The sequence below is a fragment of the Danio aesculapii genome, chromosome 12 (genome assembly GCF_903798145.1).
Source record: "Danio aesculapii chromosome 12, fDanAes4.1, whole genome shotgun sequence".
NCBI classification, from domain to species: Eukaryota; Metazoa; Chordata; class Actinopteri; order Cypriniformes; family Danionidae; genus Danio; species Danio aesculapii.
The window spans coordinates 23873248-23890821 of NC_079446.1; the positions used below are offsets into that span (position 1 = coordinate 23873248).

The 17574-nt window shown below is 40.6% G+C and overlaps 1 protein-coding gene across 1 annotated transcript in view; it reads right to left on the bottom strand.

Annotated features, from left to right (window-relative positions):
• The window catches only part of shisa8b (shisa family member 8b), a 52158-nt gene that overhangs the window by 16618 nt on the left and 17966 nt on the right, over nt 1-17574 (bottom strand). Inside the window, exon 2 of the mRNA XM_056470023.1 lies at nt 10063-10184. Within this exon, the coding sequence (XP_056325998.1) occupies nt 10063-10184 (122 nt within the window). The remainder of the gene's footprint in view (nt 1-10062; nt 10185-17574) is intronic.

The window sequence follows — 17574 nt, forward strand, 5'->3', positions numbered from 1 at the left end:
AAATTTGACGTTGCAAAACACCAACATGGTGTGACTAAACATCAAGTTTGATATAAACAACCCTGGAAGTAAGTATTATTAGCTCCCTTAAGAAATATGTATATATTTTTCAATTGTCTACAGAACAAACAATTCTATACAATGACTCACCTAATTAGGCTGCACGGTGGCGCAGTGGGTAGCAGATTTGCCTCACAGTAAGAAGGTCGCTTGTTCGAGCCTCAGCTTGGTCAGTTGGCATTTCTGTGTGGAGTTTGTTTGTATGTTTCCCCGTGTTCGCGCGGGTTTCCTCCGGGTGCTCCGGTTTCCCCCACAAGTCCAAAGACATGCGCTATAAGTGAATTGGATAGGCTAAATTGTCCATAGTGTATGTATGCGAATGAGAGTGTATGAGTGTTTCCCAGTGATGGGTTGCAGCTGGAAGGGCATCCGCTGTGTAAAACATATGCTGGATAAGTTGGTGGTTCATTCCGCTGTGGCGAGCCCAGATTAATAAAGGGACTAAGCCAAAAAGAAAATAAATGAATGAATGACTTGCCTAATTACTCTAACTTGCCTCTTTAATCTAATTAACCAAGCCTTTAAATTCCACTTAACACTTGTCAAAAATCTAGTAAATATGTAGTCATCATGGCAAAGATAAAATAAGTGATGTTTTATAAACAAATTTCGGGAGGAGCACGCGCAGAAGTTTCAGTATCAAATACGTCATTGACATTTATTCTATTATCCAATCAGTTCTTGACCAAACCTCTATATATACCAAAGCTGTCTTACCTGCAGCATCTTACGACTTTAGCATCCCTCCACCACCCCGTCACCTCACCTCTTAAGCATTACAATCCCGGGGGGAGTGTTCTGGGGCCGGGTAGATACTTCGCTCGAATCCCAATTCCTCTCTGTTTTCTGATAAGGGGAATAACTCGAGTTGGGGTGTCTTCCCCGAGCTCAGAGCCCTCTCCCCGGACAGCGCGCCAAATACGCTTTATTCTGAAACTATTGCAAGTGTGAACTCGTGAAATCAATTATTAAATCTCTTTAGAAATGTGTTGAAATCTCTGTTAAAGAACTTGGGGAAAATATAAAGAATTCAAATTGAACAGTAAGACTAATCATTCTGACTTCAACTGTATACAGCAAAATAAATTACAATAGATGGAAATACTATGTACATTGTGGAGCTGCAGTAGAGACCTATTTAAATTCACTCTATATGTAACGACCCTATATTGACCATTGGGATGTAGTTCAGATGTCCAGCCTAAATGACCTATTTTTCCTTGTAAACTGTGGGTGACGCCACAGGAAGGACATTGATGTAATTAACGAATGTTAGATGTTGCTTTCCTTCTTTCCAGTTTGTTCCATTACTCATTAGCCCCATTTCATTTAACATGAGTGGTGTGTTGAGAGATGCGGACAGCTGTTGTTTTAGGGTAAACCTGTGTTAAACATTCTGAAATCAGTCTGGCATTTCTTAGTAGTGGTTAGCAGTGTTTTAATCCTTTAAATGACTGTTGGATTAAAAGCCAAAAGCATAACCTTCAGTGCATTAATCCAAACAAGAACGTCTAGTCCCTAAAAAGTTATAAGACTGTGATGGTGCTTCAAACGCATGTCTGGATAATTCTTCATGCGATTATCTTTTGTTGAATCAAACTTGGTTTCAAGTATTACTGTGTTTTCATGTCTTTAATGTTGTTATGGAAAGTATTTCTTTTTATTCTGGGTTTGTTATATATTTATGTTAACATACATTTTTATTATTATTAATTTCCAAAATAAATTCAAAATAAACAAAAATTGGCAAAATTATATTTACTAAAATATTTATATATTTTAATATTTATGTGAATATATTTTCTACAATTACATAGTTTGCCCCTTAAAAAATAGCCCCTATATGATTTTTTTTTCCCTTTTTAAAAATTCCCCAAATGATGTTTAACAAATTTCCCAGGGATGGGTTGCGGCTGGAAGGGCATCCGCTGCGTAAAACATGTGCTGGATAAGTTGGCGGTTTATTCCGCTGTGGCGACCCCGGATTAATGAAAGGGACTAAGCCGAAAAGAAAATGAATGAAATGAATGAATGAATGAATGTTTAACAGAGCAAGGAAATTTTCATAGTATGTCTGATAATATTTTTTGCCGGTGAATGTCTTATTTGTTTTATTTCGGCTAGAAGAAAAGCAGTTCTAAATTTTTTAAACACCATTTTAAGGTCAAAATTATTAGCCCCTTTAAGCTATATATTTTTTCGAACAAACCATCATTATACAGTAACTTGCCTAATTACCCTAACCTGCCTAGTTAACCTAATTAACCTAGTTAAATATAAGTTAAGCCTTTAAATGTCACTTTAAGCTGTATAGAAGTGTCTTGAAAAATATCTAGTCAAATATTATTTACTGTCATCATGGCAAAGATAAAATAAATCAGTTATTAGAAATGAGTTAAAACTATTATGTTTAGAAATGTGTTGAATAAATCTCTCTGTTAAACAGAAATTTGGGAAAAAATAAACGGGGGCTAATAGTTCTGACCTCAATTGTATATATTATTAGCCCCCCTTTTAATTTTATTTATTTTTTAAGTATTTCCCAAATTATGTTTAACAGAAAATGGAAATTTTCACAGTATGTCTGATAGTATTTTTTCTTTTGAGAAAAATTCTTATTTGTTTTATTTCGGCTAGAATAAAAGCTAATTTTTAATAAAAAAAAAAAATTTAAGGTCAAAATTATTAGCCCCTTTAAGCTTTTTTTCCCGATTGTCTACAGAACGAACCATCATTATATAATAACTTGCGTAATAACCCTAACCTGCCTTAACCTAATTAACTTAGTTAAGCCTTTAAATGTCACTTTAAGCTTTATAGAAGTGTCTTGAAAAATATCTTGTAAAATATTATTTCTGTCATCAGGGCAAAGATAAAATAAATCGGTTATTAGAAATGAGTTATTAAAACTATTACATTTAGAAATGTGCTGAAACAATCTTCTCTCCGTTAAACATAAATTGTGGAAAAAATAAACAGGGGGGCAAATAATTCAGGGGGGCTAATAATTCTGACTTCAACTGTGTGTATATATATATATATATATATATATATATATATATATATATATATATATATATATATATATATATATATATATATATATATATATATATATATATATATATATATATACTTTCCATCATTTTATTGAAAGATATTTAATTTTCCTGAAATAACATTTCAACCTAACCCAAAAATAACATGTATTTCAGACACATTGCAATATCTTTTGGTATATGAGTGTTTCATTTCAATCTACTTTCAATTTCATTTTATTTCAGTTTCAAAGTTACTAAATATGTTTATTCATATGTTTCAAATATATTTTATATTGAATGAGGAAAATGTAGTTCTTTGAGGATATTCACCTCAGTACAGCTGCAGAAATGTTATTAACAACCATTTACGATCTCTGTGCCCTCTTGACACTTTCAGCCGTGTTTGATAATGATGAAGAGTAAAGGGAGAAGTTAATGAAGGGGGTTTGTCAGGGTAAAGCATCTCTCTGGGTGCAAGGCTTAACATCACAAAGAGAAATCAAACCAGACTGTTGGTAAGATTAAGTAAATGTGATCTAATTGTAAGAGAGGGATAGAAAGGAGAGGGTGATGTCCTTTTTGCACGTTAATATCTTCATTAGGTATTTCTGACTAGATCTTTGAAGTCAAAACTATCTTAAGGAAGACCAGAGGGGGAATAAAAGCTTTTGATGCATTATGTAATTTTTTTTAGGGCTGGTTATTAATAAAGTCATGCATATTTCTAATGCATTTGATGAATAGTCTTCAGATTCATAAAGGTCCTAAAGAACTTTATTACTGTCTTACATTATGTGAATATTACTTAACTTTGAGTGAGCATTTTTAAATCAAATGTTTTATGAACATTTACAGTTGTTGCTACAGAACAAAAATATTACAAAAATAATAACCATACATAGCCCGCATTTAGTTAACTAAAATACTATATAAGTCAATTCTGAATTTAAAAAAATAGTTTGTTTATTGTTATTTACTACACTATTTCAGAAATATGTTTGGATTAAATATAAGAAATTTCTTAAACAGTAAATGTGTGTCTTTCAGGTAAATTTAAGTAGTTCTATTCTGGTCTTGGTCTTAGCCCCTCAACATCTTGATCTTGATGGTCTTGATTATGAAATATATTTATTTTTTACTGAAATGTGCCCAAAATCATAACTAAAATGAGAACTTGCGGTTTGTTTTATTGCATCACTGTGAAAAACCATTTAGAGTGTATAATATTTATTTATTCATTCAGTGTTTAATTTGTGTTTTGTGCTTTTAAAATACATTTCAGTACAATTTTATGCTTTTAAAGTACATTTCAGTAATTTTGCAAGAATAATCAGGCTTGGTTAAAGTACCTCAACTACTTCAGTAACAGGCATTAAGTCTAAACCTGGTAAGTTAATACCAGGTATCACAGTTTGCAAGCCAGCATGAGTCTGTATGTGAGCACATGTACTATGGCATGACCGTGTCGTACACAAAGACGAACAGTCCAATTTTAGACATCCCCTTATGTAGTCCGCTCTTTAATTCTAAGCCTTCGGCATTTCGGCCTTTGTTTTTATACACCACTGCACACACACCCCTCACACTACAGCATCACAGACGTCTCCATTGCTGCAGGGCTAAGAACATACACAACAGGCCCTGATAGTAGGAGATGGTGGGACTCCATTGGGGAACAGGAACAATGTCGCACAAATACACAGATGCCACCCTGTCCCATATTAGTGCATCTCTGCTGAACATTCTCAATCCCCCATTCAATTTGCATTGCCATCCCCAAATATGACTGGCAGGATGTTTACTGTACCTTGAAGCTCATATGGGAATGAGAGGTCAGTTTTGGAAATTTTCGGCCTCTCAGCTTGTTGAGAATTGTACATCACTCCATCCCTGAAGCCAAAAATATTAAATAAAGCTGAATGGCAGCTCACTTTAAACCCATCAGCAATTTGCTACATAATATTACCACAGTCTGAACATTGATGCTTTTAGAAAAATATGAAATAGTTAAGAGAGATGGACTGGCTGTAGGCTGCACTAAGACTTTTTGGTTTATTAAATATTTATGTTTTCGTATAATATATTGGTCTGTATATTTACTGTATACTTTATGCTCATTTTGCCCAATCCCTGTGGACTGCAAGACATGTGCGTAACATGAAGGCACATAACTTGTAGTAAGTTAGAGGCGTAACTTGCTGTTAGCGTGGTCCGATTGAACCATGCAAGATTTCACAAGGAGCTGTTGGCAAGATGGCGAAAATATTTACCACAGAACATTTTCAGCAAATGTTTTCACGAGTTTTCTCCAAATTTATCCACAACCTATTCATTTGACATATTATTATTGTATATTCATTCATTTAGCAATGCCCACCATGCAACTCCACTCGCTGACTTTTTCATCCGTTTTGTTATGACAGTTAGCCTACTTGGCGTTGCTCCTGTGATTACAAATAACAGAACAATGGCGAGTGTGTCAAGAATTAAAACCATTGCAACTTGTGGGTTTAGGTTTGGTGTAGGTATAGACATTAAGAACTATGACGGTTGGGTTTAGCATTTGGGGAAGGTTTAGACGTTAATAACGATGATGGTTGAGTTTTAGTTTGTCCTCATTTGTAAGTCGCTTTGGACAAAAGCGTCTGCTAAATGACTAAATGTAAATGTAAATGTAAATGTAGTTTGGGGAAGATGTAGACATTAATAATAACTGTGATTGTTGGGTTTAGGGTTGGGGAAGGTGTAGACTTTATTAATGATGATAATTGGGGTAGATGTAGATGTTAACCATGATGTTTGGGTTTAGATTTGGGGAAGGTGTAGACATTAATAACTGTGATGGTTGGGTTTTAGTTTGGGGAAGATGTAGACGTTAATAACTGTGATTGTTGGTTTAGATTTGGGGAAGATGTAGACATTAATAACTGTGTTGGTTGGGGTAGGTATAGATGTTAATAACTATGATGGTTGGGGTAGATGTAGACATTACTAACGATGATGGTTGGGTTTAGGGTTGTTGTAGGTATATACATTAATAACTGTGATGGTTGGGTTTAGGTGTGGAGTAGGTGTAGACGTTAAAAACTGATGTACAGCGACATCTTGCCGACAGCATAGTTTTGACATGTGGGTCTCCAAACTTCAAGTTACACCTCAAACGTAGTACAAGTTACGTCCCTTCATGTTATGCCACTATTTTGCAGTCCACAGGCAGACCCTATTCCAATCTGATATACCTGTAGAGTAGTACCACATTCATCAAAAGTCTTTATTTTTACACTTTTAGAACAAAGTTACAGCTTTTTGATTCTCTCTGGAAAAAAACATGTGCCTGGATGCATGTCATGGGCTGCACCCTGTGAAATTGCTGTAAATAAAACAGAGGAACAACATTGTTATCATAAGAAAGCCTTTGACACATACAACCACAGCAGTGTGATAAGTCTAGGCTGGTTCCTAAAGCATACGATCACACCAGTGGAATGGTGTTTTGTAAAATGCACACTGATGTCTATTCACCTTATTCTCCGCGGCCATTTAAATCATTTTGGCTTGAGACTTCCGGTCTTATTTACTTCCATTCATTTTTACACGTTAAAAACAGCTCGTTTTGCTGCTCGGTGTTGCAAACTGATATTTTCTTATTATATTATCCTACTTTGTCTGTATTGTCATGCAAACACCTGTTTTAGAGTAAGTAGTTTGACCATTTTCTGCCGTTTATTATTCCTAGTCATTTCTCCCATAGGCAGCTGATTCGGAAGTTCTAAAACAATCGCAAAAACGAGCGCACTTCCGCATTGAAGAATAAGGTCAATAGAGGATGGAAAAAGAATAATTGTACACATATTCTTACGGTTTGTGTTACACATTGTTTAGGTAACTAGAAAATTTACTCTGTTCTTTTCCCAGTTAAACAGCCACTCACTTCATGTAGTTTAGGAGAAAGTAGTAAATCCAGCAGCTCTAATCCTCTGTGCAGTGCATGGGCATGTCATACACCAGACCCGTCACCATCAGCGTTCTCTCCCATCCAAAAGCACATTTTTTGGGACTCAATATGAGACATATCCTGTGTAGCTCTGTTGTGGGGTAATAGGTGTACTCTCACGCTCATGTCTGTTTTCTGGGAGAAGCAGCCATAAATGAACTTCTACCGTTGGTTACATAACCAAGAGCCATGCTCAAAAAAATGTTTTGCAGCTAGTATTGAAAAAAACATCTTATGGTACGGAAAATACATAAGTATTTGTTGGAAAAGAAATACTCTGGTTCATCCAAACAGATTTTTTAACATACTTGATTTACAACATACTGCTATTGGTGCTACAATATGTGTTTCTCTTTCCAATCAGTGTGGCAGTGTAATATTTCCATTTTAACCCTATATGGATAAAAGTCATTTTATTTTAAGTCAGTTATTTTGAAACCTGGATTTATAAATCACCTTCCCATTGCAAGACCTAAAACAGCACAAGTTTAATCTTCAGACAATTACTATGCCCGCAGAAAGTATGCAGTGAGATGTGTACAGTCACATCGCTAAAGCCTCTAAGCACTGTGGAGCGAAACTTAAATCCTCCTCATAAAGAGGAGAGAAAGTGTGCCGTTAAGCCTGGCACAGACTCTGGATATCAGCATAAACCCCACATCAACTGTCGGTCTGAAGCCTGCTGCGTCTCACGCCTGTGTAAATCCACAGAGTGAAATCACAGATGAGGCGACCTCACTTGCGTTTATAATTGAGTAAGAAAAGGTGGTTACAGATGTATTTTCTGAGGAGAAATGAAAATGATGGGGGAGAAAATTAAGGGATAAAAAGAGGACGCGTAAAAAGAAGCAGTGGGGATACATTTTATCTTGACATTTTATCAAACACTAAAAGTGGCAAGATGTACAGAAGAAGCTTGTCATAATGATGTGCTTCATGGGGCCAGTGTTATGAGGGTAAATCTGAAAAAAATGTCTTTGATTAAATAGTTCTCATTTCAAAATCTGATTGACATTGTATTGCAGCAAAACCATTTTGCCACATGCCATATTTTGGCAGAACCGGTTCACATGACTAAAACACAATGGATTTACTCTTCGTCAAGTGGTTCCAAACCTTTATGAGTAACTTTCTTCTATTAAATACAAAATAAGATATTTTGAAGAAAGCTGAAAACCTATAGCTATTGACTTTATAGTATTTGTTTTTCCTACTACTGGTTACAGGTTTAAGCTTCGTTCATTTATTTTCTTTTCAGCCTAGTCTTTTGATTAAACAGGGGTTGCCACAGCAGAATGAACCCCCAACTTATCCAGCATATGTTTTACACAGCGGATGCCCTTTCAGCTGCAACCCATCACTGGGAAACACTCATACACTCTCATTCACACACATACACTACGGACAATTTAGCTTACCCAATTTACCTGAGCCTCAAACCAGCAACCTTTTTGCGTGAGGCAACAGCGCTATTTACTGCGCCACCGTGCCGCTCAGGATTTCAGCTTTTTTTCTTTTATAAATACATCTTGTGAGACAAAAACTCATAAATGTAAATAATTGATGACATCATTTGTATTTTTGTTTGAACTATACCTATAAATAAAGGGCTGGTCTGAGTATAAAAAAACATACAACCATTTCTTGGGTTTACAGAATATGATCCAAAGATCATAAAATATCTATCCTTATTACACAACATAATAACACATCCATATCTCAGCAGGGTCCGTCATGGTTTTGGGTCCCCTAGAAACATTTCCGTTGTGTTACATGGATATTTGCAAGTGTTGTGACCAATTTACTGCGCGTTTCTTTAGTTGTTTGTTATGTGACCAATTTGCTGCACGTTTCTTCACTTGTTTGTGTACGTGTACACGTGTGCTGTCAAATTGATGAAGATCGTTTCTTCATTTGCTGTTGTTTTTTGTAATTGCATGTGCTTTCTTAAATTGCAGCGCGTTAAGCTCTCTCGGCCACCGTGTCATCTGGTCTTGACACAGATGAGGTACAGCAGTAGAAACGCCAATCTGACAGTCATTCATCGGGCCGCATTGGACCATCAGTGACCATTTTTCAGACTAGTGTGTTTGGTGTGTTTTACACCACACCAGACGTCAGTGGGAATTTGCCTGATTCAGCATGAATTGGTGTCAGTCATCAGTGAATGCTCTGATTGGCTGATCAGAATGTGGGAACAAAAACTGAAGTGACATAATGACAAAAGTCAAGATTGAACACAGAAGCTGACGGTCATTTTGTCACATTTCTTAATTATTTACAAACAATATGTATTGTCAGACAATCAGATGTATTTGCACTTTAGCAAATCCCTCCACTGTGAAAACAATATGTAAATGCTGTTTTGTTTATGGTTTGTATGTGTGCAACACTTGTCTGGTTTCTATTTGTGTATTTGTTTTGGAGTGCAGGGCATTATTGTGAATGTCTGTGGTATTTAAAGGTTTCTGATATTGTGTTAGTCTATTTCCAAAGACTAAATAACTTAGCATTCTGCATAATTTTAATTTATGAATTGTCCAGTATTTTCTTTTTCAGTTAATTTTATAGATCAATCAAAGTCATAGAGGTTTGGATCAATTTGCAGGTGAGCAAATTATGAATGAATTTTTTCATGGATTTTTGTTAAGCTGTCCCCGTAGGATTTATTACTGCATTCACGCCTATAATCGTTTAGTTACACCTCACTGAATCCTTGTAAACTCATGTGCTTATCTAATTTACTTGTTATAATTATTTATTTATTTATTTGTTTGTTGTTACCTGTGCTAAATGAACAGAAATAAGTGAGCAGCTGTGAGTCAGTGATTTAGAGTGTTTGCTGTCAGGCAATACTCTTGGGAAGCAAGAGCCCCTTGAGAAGTTGTGTGAGCAGACATGTAAGGTGATGGGGAATCTGTTGCAGTTTTCTCTTCTTGTTTGGACTGTATATGGGGAAAACCTCACCACTGCGGCTGCGAAGCATCCTGGCAGAAATGCCATTTGCTCCAATAGAGGAGCTTCTGCTCAGAGGTCCATCCACAGCACTCGCCTCTCCACCAGGCTGCTTCAGCAACTCTTGGAGAGTCCTTTAAGGAGACAAGAGTAATGATTATCCCTACTGCAAACTTCACCAATACTATCCACATTACTTAATTTCTGGTGAAACATACTCTCAGGAATAAAGGTACAAAATCTGTCACCGGGGCGGTAAACTTTTTTGTTCCTAACAGGTCCTTAAAGGTACATATTAATACCTAAAAAGAACAAATCTGTACCTCAAAGTACCTTAAAGATACAAAAGTGTACCCTAAAGGTAGTAATGTGCAGCTGTACAGTACAAAAGTGTACCACCCCAGTACCTTTATTTCTGAGAGTGCAGAAGTAATGTTACACCATGTATGTTAAAAGGAGTTTTTGTCCTAACCATCCACGACAGCGACATGCAAAATGTCTATTTTAGAAATGATTTCCATTACTGTGACATTGCAGTTGAGCAAAAGCATAAACTACTATGACAAAGGTTACATTCAGTGTTAAATGCTGATGTGAGTATGGATACCATTTTACGTGACATTTATTGCCCTACTGAAAGCGAAAGAAAATCTCAGATCTTAAAAATAAAATAACTATCAAAGAATAGTTTGAAAATTAACGTTATTCAATTCAATTCACCTTTATTTGTATAGCGCTTTTACAATGTAGATTGTGTCAAAGCAGCTTCACATAGAAGATTATAGTAAATTGAAACTGTGTAGATCAATTGAAACAGTGTAGTTTGAACGTTAGAACTGTGACTCTGTGCAAACCAACAAATATTAGTCACTCCTAGTGTAATTGTAGTAATGTTAAAGAGGTTTAATATCTATTAATTACATTATAAATCTTACCACTTCGTTGGGAGTGCAGTGCACAATTCTGCGCTTCTGAATGGCTCTTGTATTTAAATTAAGTTGTATCTGGTGCTGACAGCCAAATTGCTTGCCACTGGAATCTTGTCATGTTGTTAGGGCAGTGGTTCTTAATTCCGGTCCTCAGGCTCCCCCACCCTGCACATTTTATATGTATCTCTTACACAAGGATCAGTTCAAGGATCTCACAGTTAACGAGCTGATAATCTGAATCAGGTGTGTTACGTAAGGAAGATATACAAAATGTGCGGGGCGGTGGGGCCTGAGGACCGGAATCGACAACCACTGTGTTAAGGTAAGGATAGCTGTGGCCATGTACAATATATGTATTATTAGTCACAACTGTATCGCCCTGCAGTCCAATACTGGAAGTTAAGCAGGGTTAAGCCTGGCTAGTACCTGAATGGGAGATCTCCTGGGCAAAAGGTTGTGCTGGTTGTGCTCCTAGGTTGTGCTGGAAGTGGTGTTAGTGAGTGGTGGTGATGTCATTGATGGGGACACTATATTGTAGGAACCAATGTTCTTTGGTCTTGACTCAATTCATAGCACTTTTTGTAAAGTGGGGGTCTCGGTCAAATTTCATCTATTGGCTCTTACTAATCATGGTCTCCTAATAACCCTATCCTGCGACTGGCTCTGTCTGCCCTCATCTGTCACGATTGCAGGTTTGTGCGCTTTCCGGAGCGTCTGTTTTGTCACGTGGGTTTGTTTTGTTTTGGTTGTCTACGTGTATTTGTTATGGTCACGTGTCATGCCGATACTCAGCTGTTTTGATTAGCTCGACAGCTGAGGTTCATTTGCGGGTCTATATCTGGGCAACAGTTCTATGTTTCCTTGTCAGTTCGTTGTGTTTGCTCATGTATGTCTGTCTGTGTTCAGGACTATGAGGAGTGTCTGCTGGACCTGATTATCGTCTGTCTGTCTCCCGGTTGCTACCACCCTTACCCCTCGTTCTCTCACTCATTTTTCCCTGTCCTGTCTAGTTATTTTGACTGTGTCAAATAAACTTTTTACTTGCATTTGGATCCTTCCCCCGTATCTTATCTTCGTAACAAAACGAACTGACCTGAAAATGGATCCAGCAAGTATATCACAGATCTCGGAATTCGTCTCGCTCAGCAATGCCAGGATTGATCGGCAGGATGAGGCTTTGGCTACCACCGCACAGGCCATTCAGACTTTGGTCGGCCAAGTGTCTCTGCTTACCACTCAGGTTCAGCAGCTGGTTACGGGAGCGGCACAAGTTGCAGCCGTACCAGCTCCAGAAGTTCTACCAGCACCGGTGGTTGCCAACCGTGCTGTCGAACCTCGCCTTCCTCCCCCGACCTGTTATTCTGGAGAACCTCACTTGTGTCGGTCCTTCCTGTCCAAATGTTCCTTGTATATAACGTTGCAACCGTCATTATTTTCCACGGAGCAGTCTAAGGTTGCCTTCGTCATAACTCTCCTTTCGGGAAAGGCGGCTCTGTGGGGGACTACAGCCTGGGAACAAAAGCTGCCATGTTGTGCTTCCTTTGAACTGTTCTCTAAAGAACTCAAAAAGGTTTTTGATCGGGCCGCTTCCGGGAGGGAGGCCGCCCGAGTCCTCGCTGAGCTCCGGCAGGGGAGTCGGAGCGTGGCGGATTACTCAATCGAGTTCCGGACCTTGGCCGCTGAATGCGGCTGGAACATGGAGGCACAGTGGGACATGTTCCTGCATGGTTTGTCTGATCGTCTGCAGGACGAAATCTACACATTGGAACTCCCCAAGACTCTGGACGAACTAGTAGATCTGGCTATCCGAGTGGACACCAGACTACTTCGTCGAGAGAACCGCATGCAGCACGGGAGATATTCGGATCCAGTCTCGGACCCTCTGGTTTTGGCTGCGGCGGCGGAAGTGGGAGGTGTTGACCCGGAACCCATGCAGGTGGGCAGATCCCGCCTGTCCGTGCAGGAGAAGCGGCGACGGAGAAATGAGGGACTCTGCCTCTACTGTGGTGGCGCTGGACACCGCGTGAATTCTTGTCCAGTAAAAGACAACACCCATCAGTAGGTAAGAGGTTACTGATGGGTGAAATCAGTCTGAATAAACCCTCTGCGGCGACTACATTACTGCCCGCTACTTTATCATGGGGTTCCGGAACCCAGAACACCCATGCCCTTATTGATTCCAAGGCAGAGGGGAATTTCATTGACTCTAGTTTTGCTTTCAGTTTAAAACTTCCGGTTATCGCTCTTTCACAACCCATTTCTGTACGCGCCCTCAGCGGGATTTCTCTTCCCACAATCACTCACTCTACCAAACCCATAAAGCTTATTACATCCGGAAATCATGTTGAACACATACCATTTCTTTTAACAGACTGTTCTAACACACCGGTGGTTTTAGGGCATCCTTGGTTGGTGCTCCATAAACCTCATATCAATTGGGGTCTGAATACAATATTTTCGTGGAGTGAGAACTGTCATGAGTGTTGTCTTTCGTCTGCTCGTTCTGCTGTGTCTTGTTCTGTGTTTCAGGAGGAGCGCATGGACCTGTCAAACGTGCCCAGTGAGTACCTTGACCTGAAGAGAGTGTTCAGTAAGTCTCGGGCTGCTTCTCTGCCTCCTCATCGTCCCTATGACTGTGCTATAGATTTGTTGCCAGGTACATCTCCGCCTAAAGGCAAGTTATACTCTCTTTCCATTCCCGAGAGGGAGGCCATGGAGAAATACATTTCTGATTCTCTAGCGGCTAAGATCATTCGCCCTTCTTCTTCACCGGCGGGGGCGGGGTTCTTTTTCGTGAAAAAGAAAGATGGGTCTCTTCGACCTTGCATTGATTATCGAGGGCTGAACAACATCACGGTGAAGAATACATATCCTTTGCCGCTGATGTCTTCAGCATTCGAGCGTCTGCAAGGGGCATCTTTTTTCACAAAATTAGATCTCCGCAACGCATATCATTTGGTTCGCATTAAGCAGGGTCATGAATGGAAAACTGCATTTAATACCCCCAGGGGTCATTTTGAATATTGTGTTCTCCCTTTTGGACTTTCCAACGCCCCCGCAGTTTTCCAAGCACTCGTTAATGATGTGTTGCGAGATATGATAGATCAGTTTATTTATGTCTACCTGGATGACATTCTGATTTTTTCCCGTTCTCTCCAGGAACATGTGCAGCACGTCAGGCGAGTGCTTCAGAGGCTGCTAGAGAATGGGCTTTTTGTCAAGGCGGAGAAATGCGTGTTCCATGCACAGTCTGTTCCATTTCTAGGACACATTGTGTCGGTCGAGGGGGTGCGCATGGATCCAGAGAAGATTCAGGCTGTGGTGAATTGGCCAATTCCGGAGTCTCGTAAGGCCCTGCAGAGATTTCTGGGCTTCGCCAATTTTTACCTGCGTTTTATTCGCAATTTCAGCCAGCTCGTCGCCCCTCTGACGTCCTTAACCTCCTCCAAGACTCCCTTCAGGTGGTCGAGTGCAGCACAGGCTGCATTCACAAAATTAAAGGGCCGCTTTGTTTCAGCCCCCATTCTGGTGACTCCTGATCCCTCCCGGCAGTTTGTGGTGGAGGTTGATGCGTCAGAGGTGGGGGTGGGCGCTATCCTGTCCCAGCGTGCATCCTCGGACGACAGAATTCATCCTTGCGCGTTTTTTTCACACCGATTATCTCCCGCAGAACGTAACTACGACATTGGTAATAGGGAGTTGTTGGCTGTCAAACTCGCTTTGGAGGAGTGGCGTCATTGGTTGGAGGGTTCGGGGGTTCCCTTTATCGTTTGGACCGACCATAAGAACCTTGAATACATCAAGTCCGCCAAACGACTTAGCTCCAGGCAGGCTCGGTGGGCATTATTTTTCGGACGTTTCGACTTTACCATCTCTTATCGACCGGGTTCTAAAAACATCAAACCCGATGCGTTATCCCGTCTTTTTGATTTTTCCGAGCGCAATACGACTCTTGAACCCATCGTTCCTCAGAAGATTTGTATTTCTGCGGTAACATGGGAAATCGAGAGTAGGGTTCGCACAGCCCTGGATGGGGTAACGCCCCCGGCCGGATGCCCACCCAGCCGCTTGTTTGTGCCGGAGGAGATTCGGTCTGACGTCATTCGATGGGGGCATTCCTCCAAAGTGGCTTGTCATCCTGGGGTGAGTCGTACTATATTTTTGGTTAAACAGCGATTCTGGTGGCCAGCTATGGCACAGGACATACGTGAGTTTGTTTTGGCCTGTTCTGTTTGTGCTGTTTCTAAGACTTCTAATCGACCTCCCGCTGGACTCCTTCATCCTCTGTCAGTGCCTTCGAGACCCTGGTCACACATTTCGCTAGATTTTGTCACAGGTCTCCCGCCATCTGGTGGCAATACGGCTGTTTTGACCGTAGTGGACCGGTTCTCGAAGGCCACTCATTTTATTCCTCTGCCCAAATTACCCTCAGCCAGAGAGACAGCGGATGCTGTCATAAATCACGTCTTTCGCATTCATGGCCTCCCGACGGACGTGGTTTCTGACAGGGGGCCTCAGTTTGTCTCTAAATTTTGGAGAGAATTTTGTCGGTTATTGGGGGCGACTGTAAGTCTTTCTTCTGGTTTCCATCCTCAGAGTAACGGACAGACCGAAAGGGCCAACCAAGATCTCGAGCGCATGTTACGTTGTTTGGTTTCCCAGAATCCCACCTCTTGGAGTCAGCAACTCCCTTGGGTGGAGTACGCACACAACTCATTACCAGTGTCTGCCACGGGCCTCTCTCCGTTTCAGTGTAGTTTAGGTTACCAGCCACCAGCTTTTCCCAGTCTGGAATCCGAAGTCGCGGTCCCCTCCGCCCACGCCTTTGTCCAGAGGTGTCGACGCACTTGGAACAGGGCCAGACAGACCCTCCTCCAAGTGGGTGCGCGCACCAAGGCTAAAGCCGATCGCCACCGGTCTAAGCCTCCCGTTTACGTCGTCGGTCAAAAAGTGTGGCTTTCAACCAAGAATATTCCCTTGCGTTCCGTATGTAATAAACTTGCACCTAAATTTATTGGCCCGTTCACTGTCATCAAGATCATTAGTCCGGTGGCAGTCCGCCTCAAACTTCCTCCAACGTACAGGAGAATACATCCCGTGTTTCATGTTTCCAAATTAAAGCCCGTTTTTCATGCGGCCATTAATCCGCCCACACCGGTCCCTCCCCCGCCGCGTCTCGTAGATGGGGAGACCGTTTATTCGGTTAAGCGCATTCTGGATTCGAGACGGAGGGGGCGAGGATTTCAGTACTTGGTGGACTGGGAAGGTTACGGTCCAGAGGAGAGAAGTTGGGTTCCTGCTAGGGACATATTGGATCACTCTCTTATCGATGATTACAATCGCCAGGTAAGCTCTTCTGGGAGCACCAGGAGGTGCTCTTAAGAGGAAGGGTACTGTCACGATTGCAGGTTTGTGCGCTTTCCGGAGCGTCTGTTTTGTCACGTGGGTTTGTTTTGTTTTGGTTGTCTACGTGTATTTGTTATGGTCACGTGTCATGCCGATACTCAGCTGTTTTGATTAGCTCGACAGCTGAGGTTCATTTGCGGGTCTATATCTGGGCAACAGTTCTATGTTTCCTTGTCAGTTCGTTGTGTTTGCTCATGTATGTCTGTCTGTGTTCAGGACTATGAGGAGTGTCTGCTGGACCTGATTATCGTCTGTCTGTCTCCCGGTTGCTACCACCCTTACCCCTCGTTCTCTCACTCATTTTTCCCTGTCCTGTCTAGTTATTTTGACTGTGTCAAATAAACTTTTTACTTGCATTTGGATCCTTCCCCCGTATCTTATCTTCGTAACATCATCAGAGGCTGTTGTACTGTGGTTGCGGTCACATCATATTGGTGGATGCTGAACACAGGTGGTGGTGAGGTGAAACCCCTCTAATATGATTTTAAAGTGCTTTAGGTGTTCATAAATACAGAGTATTACACACTACATAAATGTGTCATTCATTCAGCAATGTAGAGCTGCATACCCTAAGGCTAACAATTGTCATATTGTCATTTTTTATCAATACAGTCATCTGACACTGTCTGGCAGTCAGCAGACTGTTTTTGTATCAAGCAGTCAATGATTTCACACTCAATATGCTCTCTGTACACACTTTATGTCCATTACACTACTTACATTAAACAATATTTGTGTCTAAGCAGTTAACAACTCTTGGCATCTATGTTGGCCTAGAGTTTACAAACTCTTCCCCACATTGCAGGGTCCTCCTGGGTGCCTTGTTCTTCAAATCCTTGACAGTCCATTATTGCTGTATTTCCTACAGCCTCTACTTGTATCCCTGGCGAGGTCTCAAATTCTGTCCAACACCCTTTAACCAACAAGGGACTGTGATGAGATCTAATGTGATTGTCAAGCTCAAGCGCACAGGCCGTTGGCCGGCAATTGCCAATGGCAGTAGGCCACCGCAGCCAAAGAAAGTCATGAGAATATAGTCATCCCGGTGATGACATATTCCTGGGAGAACTGAAGAGGCATTCGCAGGAAAACAGACAGCAATTTTATCGGATGGAAGTGGCCGTCCATGCGCCTTTTCCATTTGTAACACACCATTGTGTTTTTGGAAATCCCTAGTGGAGAGTCAAAC